This window comes from Aethalodelphis obliquidens, unplaced genomic scaffold (assembly GCF_003676395.1).
Source record: "Aethalodelphis obliquidens isolate GAN/ISIS:26980383/991018 unplaced genomic scaffold, ASM367639v1 scaffold10, whole genome shotgun sequence".
Lineage (NCBI taxonomy): Eukaryota > Metazoa > Chordata > Mammalia > Artiodactyla > Delphinidae > Aethalodelphis > Aethalodelphis obliquidens.
Genome location: NW_020837954.1, coordinates 9,318,628 through 9,340,421, shown reverse-complemented (window position 1 = coordinate 9,340,421; position 21,794 = coordinate 9,318,628). Strand labels below are relative to the sequence as shown.

At 36.8% G+C, this 21,794-nt stretch overlaps 1 protein-coding gene across 1 annotated transcript in view; it reads right to left on the bottom strand.

Annotated features, from left to right (window-relative positions):
• AKAP6 (A-kinase anchoring protein 6) overlaps positions 1-21,794 on the bottom strand; it is a 595,413-nt gene that overhangs the window by 53,787 nt on the left and 519,832 nt on the right. The window contains exon 17 of the mRNA XM_027111037.1: positions 3,449-3,664. Within this exon, the coding sequence (XP_026966838.1) occupies positions 3,449-3,664 (216 nt within the window). The remainder of the gene's footprint in view (positions 1-3,448; positions 3,665-21,794) is intronic.

The window sequence follows — 21,794 nt, the reverse complement described above, 5'->3', positions numbered from 1 at the left end:
AGATTCAAACTTTTAATAGAAAAAATCCTGATTCTCTATAACTAACACATCACAAATTCAGAACTCTATTTTGGCAAGTGGGACGATCCTAAGGTAACTCAGGCACATGGTATTGTTAGCCAAAATGTGGAGCCTGAATCATAGAAAGAAGGCAGAAGACTAGAAATAATAACATATGATTCAAATGAAAATTAGAATTAAAGAGTGAAAAGTATAGACAGAGATCATTTTTTACAGGTAACCCAGAAATAAACCAAATAAGTCTGGGAAAAGAGCTTGAATGTAGAAAGAACAAGGTGTAGTGTCAAATAATTATGCAATTTCAAATCTTGATGATAAGGGAGAAAGATGCTTTTGGGTTTTGTCTGTTTTAACTCCCAGAATTTAATATAAGATCTCTTGCTTTCTTCCAGTTAAAAAAGAGAGAGAGAGATTCATTATTTACCTAGTTAGAAGAAATAGAGAAGCTTGCTTAATTGACATTTGTACATTTATCTGAATTTTCCTGAATACTATGGAAAGAGTTTCCATATTTTTGTCAGTATTAACTGTAAGCTTGAAGCACATAATTTCCTCAATAGACCTAGCATCATAGTTATTTGCATATTTGTATTAACTATACTTTTTGAGGAGAAGGAGGATATCTTGTTTACCTTTAAATCTCTAATACTGATTATCATAGAGCATTACTTAGAGAAAATTCACTTATTTAACAAATACTATGGAGTACCTGTTAAGTCCTGCATACTATGCAGGGCTTTTAGGAATGTAAAGGTGAGCAGAAACTGGCGTGCGGCTGCCTTCTTCAGACTAGTGGAGAAGACCAACAGTAATTAAATCATCACACAAACAGATGTAACATGAAAAATGAAGAGCACTGGATAGATGATTAGGTGACATCTCTTATACAGGCTATTTCCAAAGTGACTAAGGAAATTCTACAACACGGAGATAGAATTAGAGCTTCTAATTCTAAGTGCCAGAACGTAGCCCACACTTTCAGAATGACTTTATTCAATACCTCATAGAGAACTTCCTTCAGATATAATTTGAAGAAAAGAGAGTATACCCTGGGGGACTTCATATCATACTTTAAAACTTGGAAAAACTGACCCTACCAGGCAAGAATAAAGGTTAAAAGGTATCTCCTTGGTGATCTCACGAAGGTGAAATATTCACATAGGAACATAACACTCAAAGCCATTTTGTGAGGATATGAACATTGAGAATTAATATAGAAATAGTAACTCCAAACCAAATGCCAGAATGAAACAAAATTTATCAATTGAAAGCTTGTATTCATTCATTTAGCAAATGTCTATTAAACATCTACTATATGCAGGAATGTCCCAGGCCCTGGAAATATAGCAGTGAAAGTCCCTGTACACAAGAAGGGGATGGCATGGGGGTGGGGACATAGGATAAAAAAGCAAACAGACCACTTAGAGGCTTCTGAGTCTCTGCAAAGGCAGTGTCCCACATTGGTAAAATACTTGTTTGCCCATCAAAGCAACTTAGACTCTTTACCCAACCAACAGAGATCAGAGCAAGAAATATCTCCAATGTAATGAGGTACATGGTGTTCATTGTATTGCTGGCATTAGTGCCACTCGATACTCTTCTATCCCTTTCTCGAGTGATTTTCAATCTTATTTAGCACAGAGGACCTTATTTGCTACCTCATCATTCCAGAAAACCTAACATTCAGCAGCCAACCTAAAGAAAAGGGGGTGTTTTGTCCATCTGCAATTTTTATCTACCTCTCTGTAGTAGCTTCAGCCTCTAAGAAGCAGCCAGGGTTTCAAAGCTAAAGCTTACCGCTTTACCACAGAAGTAGGATAAAAATGTCTACAGCTAGTCTGCAGAGATCCAGTCCTGCATCCCTCATCATACGATTTCAAATAAATCTCCAAAGAAACCCAGTTTTGTTTCCTCCAAAGCTTGAATGTTTCCAAAATGTTAAGAGCTTCTCCAGGTGCAGTTGGTTTTTGGGTAAATTTTATTATCACCACTACTATGCTTAGATGTTTCAAACTATAGAATAAAAAATAACCTCTTCTATGCTTTCAAACACTCAGAGAAAAAGAAAGAAAGAAAGAAAGAAAGAAAGAAAGAAAGAAAGAAAGAAAGAAAGAAAGGAAGGAAGGAAGGAAGGAAGGAAGGAAGGAAGGAAGGAAGGAAGGAAGAAAGAAAGAAAAGAAAGAAAAAGAAAGAAAGAAAAAGAAAGAAAAGAAAAGAAAACACTCTAGCTAAATAGCTTCACAACAAATAGGTCATTTCAAGAAAAGACATCCAATTATATAGAATCTGATTACTGGTAATAACTTGGAAGTCTTAAGAAATTTAATGACTTCAGAGCAAAACAATTAAAGTGAACTACTGAGGATAAAATCACCTCCTAGACTCAACATAACTACAGATGCAAAAAGAGTGAGAAGGCTTACTGCTTCATTGTCCCTTCTGTTCCCAGTCCCCAATGCCAAACACATCAGATAACCTAAATATTTAGGTATTGTTAAAATTAGAATTCATAGGAGAAGTCTGTTTTTCAGTGGCAGGATTATTATACTTGATTTTACAATTTTGAATCTTGAACTTTCCAAAGACATAGAACTGATAATATAAATACACAAGAAAAAATTTCTATTGTATGTATGTATGTATGTATGTATGTGTGTGTGTATTTCATTTATGTAAGTCAAACATGAGAATTAGGCCTTCAACTAACAGACACTAACTTCAAGGTCATTTGGGGAATGTAATCTTTTTATCAATAAATCCTCTCCCTTAAGGTTTTCTGGACAAGTGTGTATTCTACATTATAATAAAACAACTCTAGTTATATATATATATCTTTCCTTCATCTAGCAACAGCTTGCATTTACAGTCAATTTGGAAAATTCTTAAAAGGGGTCCCGACCTCTACCTTGAGCACTGCATTAAAACTCTCAGAGGAAACTTGCTAGTTCTCAGCAACGCAACTGTATTGGAAGGAGCTCTAAGCAGAAGCAATGGAGATTGTTTTACACGTGGATGGTGTTAATTCATATCATGTAAAGAAAAGGTAAACTGTATACTTTGTTGCCTTGTCTGTAAAGCATACACATTGCCCCATATGCTCCGAGGGTGGTAAACCACCTCCAAGCAAAATCTTCATGGGGTATCGTATGATTAATGATATTGTTGGTGAGGTTTACCAAACCTCAGTTTGGTAAGGTTAAGCAAAGTCTCCATATGAATTTTTTAAAAGACAATGAGACTAAAATGCATCTTATCGGTAGGCAAATGAATCTCTGTTGTATGATAAAAGCAGTTTCTTTTAGCGGTTAGAGATTTAGCTAGCAAAACCACTTGTAAGATGAACACATTTTCCAAGCCCTGAAAGAATTTCTTTTTTTTTAAGAAAAATGAGAGAGCATTATGCTTTAAAAAAGAAATCATCACTCACAGGTTCCTTTCCCATCTTCTTTTGTAGCCGTGTTTGCCACTGGACGGCTTGCATGACAATGGCTTCCCACCTTCTTTCAAGATTTACAATGATCAACTGCATGGGCTGGTGGTCCGCGTTCAGATTGCAGGTCTCCCGGTCATCCAGAAGATGTTGGCATAATCGCAGGATGGAGGCCACTCCACGACGTCGCTGCTTTATTTCACAACAGAGGGACTGCAACAGAAAGAGGGACCGATCCATTAGTGTTTCTAGGGCAGATTTCCCTAAAACATAAAACACCCTCTTCCACCGTAATTTTAAATTGTAGTGATATGCTCAGCTGCGAACAATAGGACAAGAAGGACTCTGGAGTTGCCTTTGGATTAGAGATCTGCTACAGACACCCAACTGATGCCAATGAATTTAGCTGTATCTCATTCCTCTTCCCTTTTTTTTTTTTTAAACTGATTTCTACATCTAAAATGTTGGGTCCCACCTTGATATGTAGGTGATTAACTTAATGAAATAAAGCATTTATGCCAAACAGGCTGACATGCTTTGATTCAAGGTCATAGGAAACACAAAAGACAGAAAAGTCCTCCAAAAGGAAATGGAGTATTTCCAAATTTACTCCTAGATTCTTTGGAGCCCAAAGTTTACTTTTCTAGGCTGGAAATAAGTTAAATAAGATTGCAAAAAAATTGATATATAACAGCTATTGTTTGAAAAAAATGATAAGCAACATTTCTCTTCCGAAACTTGATTAACAAAGCAATAATGTTCTGAAAACAGAAATTAGGATACTGGATTATTAATGCATTATTTGTTAGTTGCGTGTTTCTTTTAATAGACATTCACACTATTTAAGAAGGATATGCATGCATCAAAGTAAGATTTTGCCCCCAGAAGCATTTGTATTGCTGCAGTGACCCTAAGCTGAACGATTCAAGCAAAATAGTGGGTACACATGTCTAAAAGTATTATATCTCTTCTTTGCCTACGGACAGTGTGTAAGTGATACTCTAATTCAAAGCCTTTGGGAGAAACGATGATTATATCCACAAACATCACTGAATTACTAATCTCCTTCTACTGCCACAATTGGACTGTTCTAACAGTTAACAGATTGCTTATTAATCAACAAGGATACACAAGACAATGCAATTTCATTTAGTGCTAGAGTTTTAATGCCTAAAAGTATTTGTGCTTAAAATGTTAATCTAGATAAGTCTTCATTAGAAGAAGTCTTAAAATGATTAAGTGCCGTTCATTGAAATGTGCAGAGTGGTAGTAGACCAGCAGGTGGACGTCTCATACAGATGTTCCACTTATTGGTATAATACATGCTATAGCCATTTAAACAACCCTAACTCAGTAATAGCTGGAATTCTATTATTTCTGTAATGAGAGAACCCTGTGCCTTTAATATTTTTGAATTTTAAATAAGGTGAATGACAAATTCCCATCCCTCTATTTACAGCAAAATATGACTAGGAATTTTATAATTCAGTTTATACCAGTACAGCATTTTTTGTTATGTTTCTTGAACTTACCCTTATTTATTTTCCTAGGGATCATTACTATTTTCCTATATAACTCCTGATAGAACGACCAGGTCTGACAAATTTCTTTACTGATGCTATTCATTAGTTCAATGCTGAATGAGGAGAAACCCCTACACATTCAAAGATAAAACTTGAGGGTCTACCAAAGCAATAGGCATTGTTTCCATTACCTCTCCCAATCCTGCTAACTGACCCTCCCCACATGCATTCTCTCTCTTTCTCCTTCTATTTCTCTCTCTCTCTCTCTCTCTCTCTCACACACACACACACACACACACACACACACACACACTCCCTTCAATAATTTGCTCTCTTGCTCTAGAACAATTGTCGAGCAAGTCAAACTATCAAGCCCAGTTAATATCTGTCATTTTTTGGCCCAATCTTAAACACTTCAAGATAATAATATAGCCAACTGGGATTGATTCAGATGAGTTCTATGAATATACATGTTGAAGATTTTGGGTTTTTGTCTGTGTTTTGTCATTAAATTGTTAAAAATAAAGGGCTAGAAAAATCAAGAGATGTTTCCATGCCACAAAACTGGATATTGCAAAACTCCATTTTAAGTTGACCAAAATAATGACTGCATTTCTCCAGCCAACAAAAAGTCCCTATGTTTCTTAGCTAAATGAGAGTTTGCCATGGATGACACTAAAGGTATGTGTGGACTTAGCATAGCCACATTAGGTGATATTCACAAAGCAGCCCAAATGGGCTTCATTCACCTCACAGGCATTTTCAAAGTTCTGAAACAGGACATGTGAGGTTGCTAGGGGACATTTTCATAAAGGTGATTGGCCATAACTTTTTATTAGTATCTAGAATGTATCCAGTATTTAAGTATCCAGATGATCCCCACCCCACATCTTAATGACATTCTATGGGTTTTAAAACTGTGTTAGCTGTTTTTAAAAACTGTTGACACTGTTAACACTCAATATCTGATTTTCAGATCTCCACAATTCTTCAGTTTAAAAAGTTTTAAATATTCAAAGAACTTAGCGTACATTCTAGATTAATTTACTCTATATGCACACTTTGGAAATAACACTACTTTTAAAAGGAGAGGAACATTGAGAATTTTACATGGTCAACATACTTTTCAGTACTTTTTTACATCTAAGTGATATAACTGATAAGATAACATTCTTTTACATAAATGTGTTTCCATGACAACCATTAAAATGTACATGCTTATTTATAATCACAAACACATACTAAATAAAATCAGTGCATCTGCTGGTAATGTTTCTTAGAATCAGTAGAGTTCACATTATTTCCATGGTACACTATGCGTAGAGAAATGTTAAATATAACTACATAGGAACAAAATGATTATTATAACTATTTTTGGCTTACATTTTCAGAGAACAGAACAGAAACCCAAGCTAAGCAATCTAAGTAAGGCACAGAAATAAGACAGACTCATCCCTGCCTTCCAGACCTCCTCAAATGTGTATTGCACCTTGCATCTGCCAGGCACTGTTTCAGGCATGGAGGCTTCAAAAAGGAGCAAGTTACTGCTCCCTCTCTCAAGGAGCTGAGAGTCTATTGGAGGTGGACTATACAGTACCAAGAATAATACAGAGAGGTAGGTGCTAACAGAAGTTTGTGCAGGTTGCTATCGGAGGAGTCGTGAAATCTTCAGGGAAACAATGTGAGCCAGATGGTCCAAGTTGGGTGGCTGTGGTTATAAGGACAGAAGGTCCAGTAGCAAGTAGCCTGGGACCCTGGGAGTACCCAGTGTGTTGGAGAAAAGAGAGAGTAAAGCAGATGGAAAAGGAAGCAAGGAACAGAAAAGTTTACAAGGTTTTTCATTTTTGCCAGTTTTGAAGCATTGTCCTTGATATCCAATGAGATCATGTTGGTTCCCAAGCCCAGTCATATTGCCTTCCCAGAAAAGTAGAAAGAAAAGAAGTGGGAAAGAAAATGTAAAAAGAAAGGAGGAGAACTAATTATCAATATATCTAAGAGAAAGATATTCCAAATGCTTTTGTATTTAGTTATGTATTTAATTATCATTATTTTTGTACTTAGTTATGTATTTAGTATCATTATTATTTGGTAATCTTTAGGAACTTTTTCCTACAAAGCTATCTCTGTTAGTATGGAGGTCATTGTCTTAGTATCACTTCAGAATCCAATTGTTGGAATATAGGTCGGTGTTCTACTTTTAAGTCTCTAATGACCTATTTAATTTGGTTATTTTACACTTCTACTCAACTTCCTCATGTTACTCAAAAAGCATATTTGCTATAAAAGTTGAGAAGTATATAAAAGTGAAAAGCAAAATTTCTAATTTGTTTTTTCCTTTACAAATCTCCAACTCTTTAAACATATCTTTTTGGACATGTTATAAGAGAGCTGCCAACAGACGGAAGATTTTTGCTTTATACTTATAAACGATCAATCTGATTTTCAATTCACCAGTGGTGATACAAAGGGGTGTTTTTGGTTTATGTAGGGCTTGTCTCCTCTCCTGACTTGCTTTATGAACTTCTCTGACTGTTGAAACCACTCATATTGTGGAGCCAAATGTGATGTAACATCATTCCTGCCACTGCCTTCAGTTCAACACCACTGAACGTAAGGCTTCCAATATTGGTAATTTATTCTTCATTATACATTAAATGTATGTATTTATGCACACATATTGCATAGAATGATTATATTTACTTGTACAGTTGACCCTTAAACAATGCCGGGGTTAGGGGTACCAACCCCCAGCACAATCAAAAATCTGATTATAATTTATGTCCAGCCCAGGGTTCCTCTGTATCCAGGGTTCCACATCTGCAAATTCAACCAACGCACTCATCATAGAGTACAGTAGTATTTACTGTTGAAAAAAAATCCGAGTATAAGTGGACCTGTACAGTTCAAACACATGTTGTTCAAGAGTCAAATCTCCACCCATATTCTTGACATTAAATAATACTGTCATCTCCTATTACAAAAGGATATAAATAAGCCTACAATTAAAGAACTACAATTAGACCAAGAACCAAAATGCACAATAAATAAAATGTAAGAACTAAATAGAGAAAAAAGACATGAGGAGGAAAATGAAATTCAAAAAATACCAAAACCAAGTATATGGTAAACGCAGAGAGAAAACAATTAAATCTAGCTGAGAAACTCCAAAGAAATTTGTCTCCATATCTCTTACATAATTTTATTTAGCAGTTAATGTAATATCATTAGGTAGGTCAACAGAAACAAAGTGGTGGGACTTTAGGTAATGCGTCAAATTAAAAAATTATTTATGAAGCAATTCCATTTCTAAAGTCAAACATGACTTTACCTTCTAGATGAATCAATTGTTTAAACACTATCTATTGAATATGCCTTCTATGTGGCAAGCACAACAAAGAAACGTCAATCTGTATATGTATATGATATGTACCTGCCTTCAACGTAGTTGGCGTGAGGAAATATACGGAGAGAAAAGAGAGAAGTGAAAAGATAGGCACATTCTTCTAGTTTAAATAGGATCATACAAAAGCAGACAGCTCCATCTCTTTGTTGCAAGGGTTTTCTACACTTTTTCATGTGCTTTTCTTCTTTTTTGCATTTTCTGTATTTTACCATTCTAATTACATGAGGTGAGCAATTGTCTTCTCTTAGTCTGCTACCTGTGACCAAATTTTCTAGAGCAAAATTTCTCAGTGTGTTCCCTGGGCCAAGCAGTATTAGTATCATCTGGAATCTTGTTAGAAACAAGAATTCCCTGGTGCCACTCCATATCTTGTGAATCAGCAACTCTGGGGTGGGCCCCAATGAGGCATGGTTTAACCAGCCCTACAGGTGATTACAATGCATGTTAAAGTTTGAGAACATTGCTCTACAGAAAACAGAGGAACTTAGTTTCTCAGATAAGAAAATTAATCTAGTTGAGTAGTTTTTTAGAAGTATAAAAATAGAAGGTGTAAGTTCTGATTCTGGAGTCGCACTTGTAGCCAAGAGCCTAAAGACCACACCCATGAGTGATCAATTATTTTTTTAATTAATTTTTATTGGAATACAGTTGCTTTACAATGTTATGTTAGTTTCTACTGTACAGCAAAATAAATCAGCTATACATATACATATATCCCCTCTTTTTTGGATTTCCTTCCCATTTAGGTCACCACAGTGCATTAAGTAGAGTTCCCTGTGCTGTACAGTATGTTCTCATTAGTTATCTATTTTATACATAGTATCAATAGTGTATATGTGTCAATCCCAATCTCCCAATTCCTCCCACCCCCAATTATTTTTTAATTTTTATTGAATGGCTAAAAAAATTAATGAATCAATCAATGAATAGATCTTTTCAGCCAGTGATAACTTTATATTATTAGTATTTGCTTGATGATCTCCAGAATTTTAATATAATTAAGAATGCTGAGCTCATGCAGCTCAATATCAAAAAAAACAAACAACCCAATCAAAAAATGGGCAGAAGACCTAAATAGACATTTCTCCAAAGAAGACATACAGATGGGCAAGAAGCACATGACAAGCTGCTCAACATCACTAATTATTAGAGAAATGCAAATCAAAACTACAATGAGGTATCACCTCACACCAGTCAGAATGGGCCTCATCAGAAAATCTACAAACAACAAATGCTGGAGAGGGTGTGGAGAAAAGGGAACCCTCTTTCACTGTTGGTGGGAATGTAAATTGATACAGCCACTATTGAGAACAGTATGGAAATTCCTTAAAAAACTGAAAATAGAATTACCATATGACCCAGCAATCCCACTACTGGGCATATACCCAGAGAAAACCGTAATTCAAAAAGATGCATGCATCCCAATGTTCATTGCAGCACTATTTACAATAGCCAGGTCATGGAAGCAACCTAAATGCCCATCGACTGATGAATGGATAAAGAAGATGTGGCACATATATACAATGGAATATTACTCAGCCATAGAAAGGAATGAAACTGGGTCATTTGTAGAGACGTGGATGGATCTAGAGACTGTCATACAGAGTGAAGTAAGTCAGCAAGAGAAAAACAAATATCGTATATTAATGCATATATGTGGAACCTAGAAAAATGGTACAGATGAACCGACTTGCAGGGCAGAAATAGAAACACAGATGTAGAGAACAAACGTATGGACACCAAGGGGGTAAAGTGGAGGGGTGGTGGTGGTGGGATGAACTGGGAGATTGGGATTGACATATATACCCTAATATGTATAAAATAGATAACTAATAAGAACCTGCTGTATAAAAAAATAAAATTTAATTTAAAAAAAGAATGCTGATGGTTTGAGTACTGTATTTGGGGATTTTACTCCTTTTGGTTATTTTTATCAAGTAAGTCATTTACTAATTAATGACTCTAACATATTTGGCACTGTGCTAAATTAAATAGAAGCTTTGCTCTCATAGAGTTTACACAGTAATCAAATCTTGATGACTGTTTGGAAGGTACAAGGCATCAGGTAATGCTACTGCCTACAGCCATAGTCTGAGAAGAATGTATAGCAGGTGGGAAAAATGAGAGGCTATACTGGTACCTCTATGATTCTCCAGAAGATGCTTTTGACTGGTTGGTTCAGAATCATAATTTGGGGGCAAGGTTGGCAAAGATCACATGAATGATATTTCTTATAGCAATAAACATTTATTGGGTATCAATTATGTGCCAAACACCATAATTTTCATTACAGGAATGGCATTGGTGGATAAGAGGCATATAATATGATGTGGTACCTGATCTTAAGGGCTTGTAATCTGGCTGTGAAGAGAAGCCTCTGGCTACTCAAAATGAGAGCTATCAATGCAAGGCAAAGGTTTTTGATAAGACCTAACCCATCAGGTTGTGGTAGGTTTTTTTGGGGGGGGGGGGGTGGTACGCGGGCCTCTCACTGTTGTGTCCTCTCCCGTAGCGGAGCACAGGCTCCAGACGCGCAGGCTCAGCGGCCATGGCTCACGGGCCCAGCCGCTCCGCGGCATGTGAGATCTTCCCGGACAGGGGCACGAACCCGTGTCCCCTGCATCGGCAGGCAGACTCTCAACCACTGCGCCACCAGGGAAGCCCTGTAGGTTTTAAATGAAGTAAGTGAGGTGAATGTGCCATGTGAATAGTGAGGCTGTGACCCAAAAGTAATGTGCAATTGATATACATGCTAAATTATGGGCATTGACTTTGGAGATGAGAAAGATCATTACCAGCTGGAACAGATAAAGATCCATAGGACTAGAACTAGGCCATGAAAGTTGCTAAAGTTCGAAAAAGTGGAGGGGAAGAAGGACAGGCATTACAGCTGGGGGATTCACGTAAGAAAAGGTCAAGAAACCACAGATTTTTTTTTTTGGCCGCACCACTTGGCTTGCGGGATCAAACTCGTGCCCTCAGCAGTGAAAGTGCATGGTCCTAACCACTGGACCACCAGGGAATGCCCAAGAAACCATAACTTTTGCGACATTTTAAAAAGCATGGAATTTCAAGAGGAATGTGATGTTAATAATAATTCAATTATCCACCTATCCATCTAAATATACTTGAGTGCCTCCTATATTCCAGGCACTGTTCTCACTGGTAGGGATATAATGGTAGGCAGCAAGATTTCTGCTCTCATGGAATTTATATGCAAATTTGTCTGTGTGTTGTGGGGTGGCAGTGGTGTGAGGCTGGAAATAAAACATAAATAAATATACCAGAAAACATCAATATATGTTGGTGAGGAGACAGAGAAACTGGAACCCTCATATGTTGCTGGTGGGGTTTCAAAATGACGTACTCACTTTGGAAAACAGTACATTTCCTCAAAAAGTTAAACAGAATTACCATATGGTCCAGGAGTTTCTCTCCTAGGTATATACCCAAAAGAACTGAGAACATATGACCACACAAAAACCTGTAGACAAATTCATAACCACATGATTGCCAAAAGGTGCAAATGACCCAAACATCCATTAATAGATAAATAGATTAAAAAAACCCAGTATATCCATACAATGGGATATTTTTTGGCAATAAAAAGGAATGAAGTACTGATACATACCACAGCATGGATGAAAACATTATGCTAAGTGAAATAAGCTGGACACAAAAGGCCACGTGTTGTATGAGTTCATTTATATGAAATGGCCAGAATAGGCAAGTGCATAGAAACAGAAGGTATATTAGTAGGTGCCAGGGACTGCAGTCGGGGATATAGGGAGTGACTGCTGAGAGGTAAACGGTTTCTTTTCAGGGCAGTAAAAACATTTTGAAATTAGATGTTATGGTATATGAATTATATCTCAATAAAGTTGTTATTTTTTAAAATCTCTCAGTTAAGGGCAGGTATATATTGTCAACCACAAAACTGATGATATAATCAGATAATTTTCCATTCCTTTAGAGTGTGTTATGACAACAGACTCGATATTACCAATACCATCCAGTCAGTCACCATGGTTCTGCAACCATGGATCAATACACTGATTAATACACTTACAAATGCAAATGTAGAACTTTTATTTATTTTTTTAAAAATAATGGCTATAAAATTTCCTGGGATACAGTTACAACTACAGACCTATAAATCTCAGTCAACAGATAAAACATTCTGCTATATGATAAAAAAATACAGTTCCTTTTTAAATATAGCTGTCCTAACTTCTAGAGACATCATAAAACATAACAGAAAAGTATATATATAAGAGCATGCCTGGAAAAGGAGTTGAAGAAAATGTGGGAGTTGAAGAATGTTAGTTAAGTGTAATTATTGCAGTGATGAGTTTCATATATATTTAGATACATCTTATGAAATTGTAATCTATTGTGTTAGTATCTGTACAAGAATGAGAGACCTGACATGTCAGATAGACTTCATATACTTTACCAAAGATGATTCTGAGTTGACTATATGGATCTGAACCAAAACAAAATAAAAATAATGCTGTGTTTGCTTCAAATAATCAAGATTTACTTGAATGCAAAATAATAGCCAACAATCATTGAGCCATAAATTGCTAGAGCTCTTTTCTTAGTAGTATTTTCTTAGTTATTTTTCACTAATCTCCTACACTAATGACAAATGTTTTTTGTGTATTTCTGTGTGCTATGCATTTTTTAGGTACTTTATATGTATGGACTCATTTAATCCTCACAACAGCACTCTGAGACATACATTGCTGTCATCTACCTATTTTACAAATGAGATAATGGAGACACAGAGAGGTTAAGTAACAGCAAATAGGGAGCAAAGGATTTTAACCCATGCCACCTGAACGCAGAGCCAGTTCATGAAAACACTATGCTACACTGCCTTTCATAAGAGAGCTGAAGAAGCTTCGAAAATTTCAACATTTTCAAACCATCTCTGCCCCTGAGTTCTAACCAGAAGTGACCACAGCCATAAAGTAACTGTTGATCAGAGAGCCAACAACTTCTTCCATATACCTGTCAGGGGTCTATCTTATACCCATTTCTAAGTCTGCAAATATGATAAGAATTTATAACCTATGCAATTCTTAAGCCCAGGGTAGTTAATGATAGCAGAGGTGGAAAAAATGCTAATTAATTAATTGAACAAATATTTATTAAACACCTTTATAATGGGCACTGTTCTCAGTGTTTGAGATACATCAGTGAACAAAACAGACAAAACTTTCTGCCCTCAAGGACCTCATATTCTAGCAGACAGTGGGAGATAATCTCTTTTCTGAGAAAGATGTAAATCATATAAATAATAAAGAAGCGATTTAACAAAAGTAAGAAACATTCATTAGGGCAAATGATTATCAAAGTTTCCAGCAAGGGGTCAGCAGATTTGGTCCTGACATCTCCATTCTTGAGCCAATTATGTGCTTAACTTAACTATACCTAGTGTATAGTGTATGTTACAAATAAGAAAAAATAAAAATAAATTAAAAAAAAATAAACTGACCCAGCAAGATTAACAGTTTTGATAGGAAGAGAAAAAAAAGGAAACAGGGAAAAGAAATTGGAAGTATTAAAGCAAGATACCCTTTTTCTAAATATGCACACCCATATCTATATTATCCTGAAAACCCCACTGAAAAGAATGGTGAGCAACCTGTTGTGTATTGACCTGTGTGAGCCATCTTGTTCTGGTAGAGGAGATGGTGGCCATCACAGATAAGGAATGGGCTGAGCAGGCAGCTTTGGCTCTTTTGGCAAACATGAATTTAACAGACATGATGTCAGAAATAAATCTAGTCAAAAAAAAGAAAAAGAAAAAAAGAAATAAATCTAGCCCCAAACCAAAATGGAAGTGAATATCAGAAAAATGATTCTATTAAAAATGAACTTTAGGGCTTCCCTGGTGGCGCAGTGGTTGAGAGTCCGCCTGCCGATGCAGGGGACACGGGTTCGTGCCCCGGTCCGGGAAGATCCCACATGCAGAGCGGCTGGGCCCGTGAGCCATGGCCGCTGGGCCTGCGCGTCCGGAGCCTGTGCTCCGCAACAGGAGAGGCCACAACAGTGAGAGGCCCGCGTACCGCAAAACAACAACAACAACAACAAAAAAAAAACTTTAGGGAATTCCCTGGCGGTCCAGTGGTTAGGACTCCATGCGTCCACTGTTGAGGGTGCGGTTCAATCTCCGGTCGGAGAACTAAGACCCCACGAGCCACGCGGCATGGCCAATAAATAAATAAATAAAATAAAAATAAAACTTAAAAAAATATGGAACAAAAAAGGAAAAAGAATTTCCAACCTGGAATTGTAAAGGAGTAATTCAAAACAGCCAAAAAAATTAAAACACCTCAAGTGAGGTATGAATGACGACTTGCGTATTTTAAAGAAAATATGGACAAAAGACATCTTCATATTTTACCTGATTCCAAACTTAAAAGATGTCAGCCAATATAGGAACTCAGCTCAGTTGCAAACTCTGGGACTTAATCTATATTGGAGCTAAATATTCTATAAGCATGCAGTGAAGTGCAAAAACTAGCAATTGAAAAATGACATGATTAAATGGCACGACATGCAATCATTTGCTCTCAATTATATCAATGTATCTTCTTCATTTCTAGGAGTCAGGCAGAAATATTGTTTTTTAAATGCCTCTATCAAATTGGTCACCAATAATAAAATAGATGAGAGTCCTAATAAGCTCATTTACATACCATACATCATACAGTACAAAACTATTCTCTCTGAACAGTTTTGCTCATAGATTTGTCTCCTGGTTGTCATGAGTCTTTGCTACATTAGCAGATTTTACAAGCGTAATACTGCCTTCAGGACCATTTGTAGAAAAACATTTATGAAACTTTTCTAGTTAACCCTTGGCAGGATCCTTATTGCTAATTATGGAAAAGGTACTGATATAATATCTTGGCTGTCACATTGTATTATGGTGACGGTAGAAGCAGAATCTAGGTCTGACATTTTGGAAATACCATCTAACTGCAAGTCAGAAACAGAGAATGACAGTTCTAAGTAGATTATAACTTCTTGCAAAATAACAAACTGGTTTATTTAATGTAAAAGCTGGATTTTAAAAATAGCAGTAAAGGCCCCTGAATTGATTCACCAAGCACATCTCTATCAGCTCCTTGAAGAAGGTCTGGGATGTGTGCCAAAATACTTTTTAAATTGTACATGACAGTATAAGTCTAGATTCTAACACTAAATGATTTATTTTAACCATTTAAAATCAAAATAGTTTCAGCGAACACTTTCATTTTTAAGAAAAATCATCTACCCTCTGCTCACCTAGGCAGCAGATAAGTGAGGTGTCATCTTTACCTCCAGTTCTAATTAGCCTGACCTTTGACCTAGAAAAAGATCTTGTTCTTGCAATCTAGTATCCTCACCAATCAAGTTGAATCATTAAGGGCCGCCAGGACTATTAATACTACAAATTCTTGGACACCCTTCAATGAATGGTGTCATCAAGGGAAAAACTAAACATTCTTTTAATACACTCATATTTATGTTTTAATTCTTTTGTACCTTCATCTGTTCAAAAAACATTAATTATATTTGGAAAGGAGTATTTCTATACCTCTTAGCTACTTTTTAGCTGTAGACCAAAATTAATAACCATTCTAAAAATGAAGACCCTCACTGTGTTATTCCATGAAAGCTGCTGTTAGCCCTGTGTGGCATTCTTTAATTTCTTTGTGACTTACCCTACACTAGGTTAAGTACTTTTAAACATGTTTGTTTTTAAGAATCAAGCTCAGTGGTCGTGTGCTTAGTTCATATTCACATGTAATTAGTAATATGTTATATACTTCCTTTTCTAAATTAAAAACACTATTAAAATTCCAGACATACAAAACAATATGAAGATTACGTTACTCTAAAGAAAACTGTAATAGCTTACAGATTGCTTGTATCATTACTAAAATGCTGGTATCTATTACAGAGTCTCCCTGGAATAAAGAATGCACTTTAAAAACATGTCCATTATTGTTAAGATGCTAAACTAGTCTGCAATTACAGAAAGGTAACTTTTAGCAATAAGGGGGAAAGGGTGCTGGATATAAATGCAACTTAGCCATTATACTATACCTTTTCTTAAAATCCCACTCTCTTTTCATAAGCAGATGAGGCACTAATTGCCTTTTATTTTTACATTATATTTTGAAATCTTTTTACAATACCCACTGTGCTTTTTAACTCTTACCGATTCCACTCAAAGTAATTCTGGAGGGGACTTCCCTGGTGGTCCAGTGGTTAAGAATCACCTTCCAGTGCAGGGGACGCAGGTTCAATCCCTGTCTGGGAAACTAAGATCCCACATGCCACCACGGGGCAGCTAAGCCCGCGCACGGCAACTACTGAGCCCACATGCCACAACTAGAGAGAGAAGCCTGCGTGCCACAACGAAGACCACCGCACGCCGCAATGAAAGAGCCCACATGCCGCAGCTAAAACCCAACGCAGCCAAAAATAAAATAAATATTTTTAAAAAACAAGTAATTCTGGAGAACGGATGAAGGTGATTTTCTTCTCTGGATTATTTGTGGATCCCAACTACCTGAACTCATCTGTGAGTTCAGATGAAAGAAGAACCATCATAAAGACCACACCTGGGGGATGAAAAAGCATTAAGAAGGAAAGCAAGAGAACACGGGAGCAAGGACGACACAAAAGGAATTCCCAGGGATAATGTGGAACACAGAGGACAGGACAGATTATTGGACTAATTTGTTTCATGAATCACTCAACTCTGCTGCGTGGTGTTTTCTAACTCTCTCATCCATACACAGTTGACTATTCTTCACCCGCCTCCTCCATCAAACCGTATTTTTCCAGACTTATCTCTGGCTAACTTACTTGTTATTTCCTATGAAGCCACTCCTGGAACTCATCACAAAGCTCAGAGTGTTACTTGAAGTATAACAGCTAGGAATTGGTATTTTAGGGAAGTATTACTGTTATTCAAGAATCCTACAGATGGGAAGTAAATGAATTCAAGAACTCTAGGGACACAGCAAGAACGCAGGAAGAAAGTTAGGCTGTGGGGAATAACACCACTAAAAAAGAGGAAAATGATACTAAGGACAAAAAGTCAATATAAGAAAGACCGTTCTATTTTTTTTCATTTATTCCTCCCTGACCTGGAAGAGGCTGAGGTATAGCCAGCTCTATAAACTTCATATTTCTGATTTTATTTTCATAGCACCTAAAATAAATAGGACATTTTCCTGTGGGTCTGGACCATTGGGAATTTGCTTCTTAGCTCTTTCCTTTGCTTTCGTGGTGGAAGCCCCGGGCAATTCAACTCCTTTTTTTGCTAGTTTTCAGTATTCCCAGATGTGCAGTAATACTAACCACACTCTCAGGTTAGTAAACTTCTCTTAGAAGTTTAACTAATATATAACGGAAAAACACTCTTTAACTGTTATATCAGGTAGTAGAGAGATGCTGACTAAATATTAGCCAACTGGTAAATTGCTCTGATGATTACTTAGCTCAAAGCAATATTCCACAACCTTGTGAAAAGGAAATGTAATAAGAACTTCATTCTTTAAACACTCCCATAGCTTAAACAAGGCAGAGGTCCAGGAGAAATTTTTGAGAGCAGTTTCTTGAAAAAGCTAATTTTCCTTTTAGAAGAACATGTTTTCTTTTCTTCTGAGAAAAGATGCTGCACCCCTCTCCTGCCTGTTCCCCAAAACAAGATTAAATACACTGGGGGGAAGTCCTCTCATTAAACCCCTTCATCTGGCAGCAAGGTAGAACATAAGTCATCTAAGCATAAAGGTATTTTAGTTGAACATCTGAGAAGCAACTTGGATTGAGGGAGGGAAAGAAACACAACTTAGGGCCTTCACCTAGTTTGGCAATAATTATTTACGTGATCTCAAGTAAATGATGTAACTTTTATGTGCCCTCAATACCCCTTCCCTAAAATGCAATGATTCTTTAGCCTTTACCATCTTCTGGCATCAGATTATTACATCACTTTATTTTGTTATGAGACAGGAAAAATATCATATGGCGGTCTGAGATGGTCTTTTAAAAGATAATAATAAAACATGGAATATCTCTCAAATCCGTTGCAAGATGATTCTTACCCGCTCTGATAAACTTTGAGGGGTGATAGGGTACTAGTTTCACTTTGTCTTTATCATTCTTATTCATTTTCCTTTTCATTGGCCTGAACTGTGGGCAACTGCTCTAAATGGACAAGTGTGTTGTTGCAGTTGTTTACGTGAAACAACCTTGCTTGGCCTCAGATTCTTCTCATGTCTTGGTCATGTTCTAACATCTTCAAAGTCTAACTCCAAATATCTTTACAGTGAGAACCACATGCCTAAGCAAAGCACACAAGACTGAAAATTTAAGTTCTATTGCTGCTTTTGCAAAGCATTGAAGTCTGTTGCACCAGTGTTTTATAGAGAGTTAGTATGGCATGGTTGAATGGATCCATTGGTTCTCTTGCTGGTGGTCTTGGCTTACAGATAAAGGAGTGAATTGGTCTCGAAACATCCCTCCAAATCCTAAAAGTCACTTCTCCTGTCATGACTGAGGGGCAATAAAGGATATTTTTTAGAAAATGAGGAGAGCATATAGGGAAGGAGGAACCTATCGCCTATCCTATGCTTCACAAATGAACTTCTAACACCAGACCTGTCATTCTGGTTTCACACTTATCTTCATGACATTACATTGAAAAAGAAAGAAAAATATCCTTGGGGAAGAAAATATTATATTTTAAGTGTACAGGGTATAAGTTAGGATTTAATCAATGGTTTAGAGTATCAGTAAAATTAAGAGAGATAAGTTAGGCCATTTTTTTTCCAGATAGGAATAGTAATTTTTGCCCCTGCCCTATCTTAGAGAAGTTTTGGGCAGGATTAATGAACTAATGTCTGTAAAGCTCCTTAAGCTCCTCATATGGAGGTACAACATAAACACAAGGTGAAAAATGATAGCAAACTCCATACTGAGTTGAACTCCTGAGAGTAAAACCCCTGAAATGAGAAGATGCAGGGTCAGGATGGGTGGACTCTGAGTTCCAATGCCAGAAAAGCCTTGGTTTGTTGTCATATCTATTTTTAATACTGTTTAAAATAGTACTTCATAGTATTAGTAAGCATTTCTACATTTCCTGTCAATCACAATGTCCCTTGTGATGATCATTTTTAATTTCTATTCATCAAATGATAGGCTTATTATCTCTATTTTGTAGAGGAAAAATCAAGATGTGACAATTGCAAAGGCATCAATGATGACTCACATAAAATCATCGGTTTGGTCTTATTGGACTATAGCCTGGGTTAGGATTCAGGAGATATGGGCTGCCATCTGGCTCTGGTTGTATGGTCCTGGGTGAGTCACTTAATTTATCAGAGACTTGGTTTTCTCTTCTTTGGAATAAGGAGGTTGAAATAGCCAAATGACCTCAAATACCATCTTGTGATGAAATTCTACAATGTGCTAAGTACTTCTTTAGTATCTAGCAACTCTAACGCATTGTCTTTGTTACTGTGAAGGGCATGCAAAAAATGACAACTTCAAGATAGTTCCTACTCCTGGATGGACCTAGAGATTATCATACTAAGTGAAGTAAGCCAGACAAAGACAAATCTCATATGATATCGCTTATATGTGGAATCTAAACAAAATGATACTAATGAACTTATTTACAAAACAGAAACAGACTCACAAACATAGAAAACAATCTTATGGTTACCAAAGGGGAAATGGGGGGAGGGATAAATTAGGAGTTTGGGATTAACAGATACACACTACTATATATAAAATAGATAACCAACAAGGACACACTGTATGGCACAGGGAACTGTAATCAATATTTTGTAATAACCTATAAGGGAAAATAATCTGAAAAAGAATATATATATACTATATATATAATATAGATATATACATATAACTGAATCACTTTGCTGTACACCTGAAATTAGAACAGCATTGTAAATCAACTATACTTCAATAAAAAGTTTTTAAAAAAAATATAGCTCCTATTCTTAACAAGTTTATATACTTAAAATAACAATGAAATACCACCATGCACCTATTAGAATGGCCAAAATTTGGAACACACAACACCAAATACTGGCAAGGTTAGGGAGAAACAGGAGGTCTCATTCATTGCTGGTAGGAATGCAAAATGGTACCAACACTTTGGGAGACAGTTTGGGAATTTCTTACAAAACTAAACACACCCTTACCATACAATCCAGCAATCACACTCCTTGGTATTTACCCAAAGGAGCTGAAAAGTTATGTTCACACAAGAACCTGCACATGGATATTTATAGCAGCTTTATTCATAATTACCAAAACTTGGAAGCAACCAAGATGTCTTTTAGTAGGTGAATGAATTAGTAAACTGTGGTACCTCCAGACAGTGGAATATTACTCAGTGCTAAAAAGAAATGACTTATTAAGCCATGAAAAGATGTGAGGAATCTTAAATGTATATTACTAACTGATAGAGGCCAATCTGAAAGGGCTACATACTGTAATTCCAAACGCATGACATTCTGGAAAAGGCAAAACTATGGGGAGTAAAAAGACCAGAGGTTGCCAGGGGTTGGGGTGGTGAGTGCGGGATGATGAATGAATAGGCAGAGTACAGAGGATTTTTAGGTCAGTGAAATACTAGGCATGATGATGGACGTGTCATTATACATTTGTCCAAACCCATAGAACGTACAAACCAAGAGTGAACGGTAACATAAACTATGGATGCTGGGTGTATGATGTGTCAATATAGGCTCATCAATATGCATTGAATAGGACTTTCAAAAGGAGGGAACTAAACATATAAAGAGCTTATGATAATCAAATTGTAGGTAAAACTTTCCTGATCTAAAGCAGGGTTTAAGTTCTCAAAATCAATTAGGACTCACCAAGTTCCCAGCAAAAGAAATAAAGAGACCAACACCCAGTCACACACAAATGAAAAACAAAGTTCTATGTGGCAACAAAAATTAGACTTCTCCTTTTTTGGCATCTCCAAATGCCAAAAGAATCATTAGCAGTTTTGATGGCAAAAGGTTATACTCCCCATAACAAAGTTTTCTGTTCAGCAAGCTATTGTTTATATGCAAGGTCAAGAAAAATACATTTTCAGACATGCAATGGTTTGGAGAATATACCAGGAAAGTACTTTTTCTATAAAAATTATTAGAAGGGGCTTCCCTGGTGGCGAGCGGTTCAGAGTCCGCCTGCCGATGCAGGGGACACGGGTTCGTGCCCCAGTCCGGGAAGATCTCACATGCTGCAGAGCGGCTGGGCCCGTGAGCCATGGCCCCTGAGCCTGCGCATCTGGAGCCTGTGCTCCGCAACGGGAGAGGCCACAACAGTGAGAGGCCCACGTACCGCAAAAAAAAAAAAAAAAAAA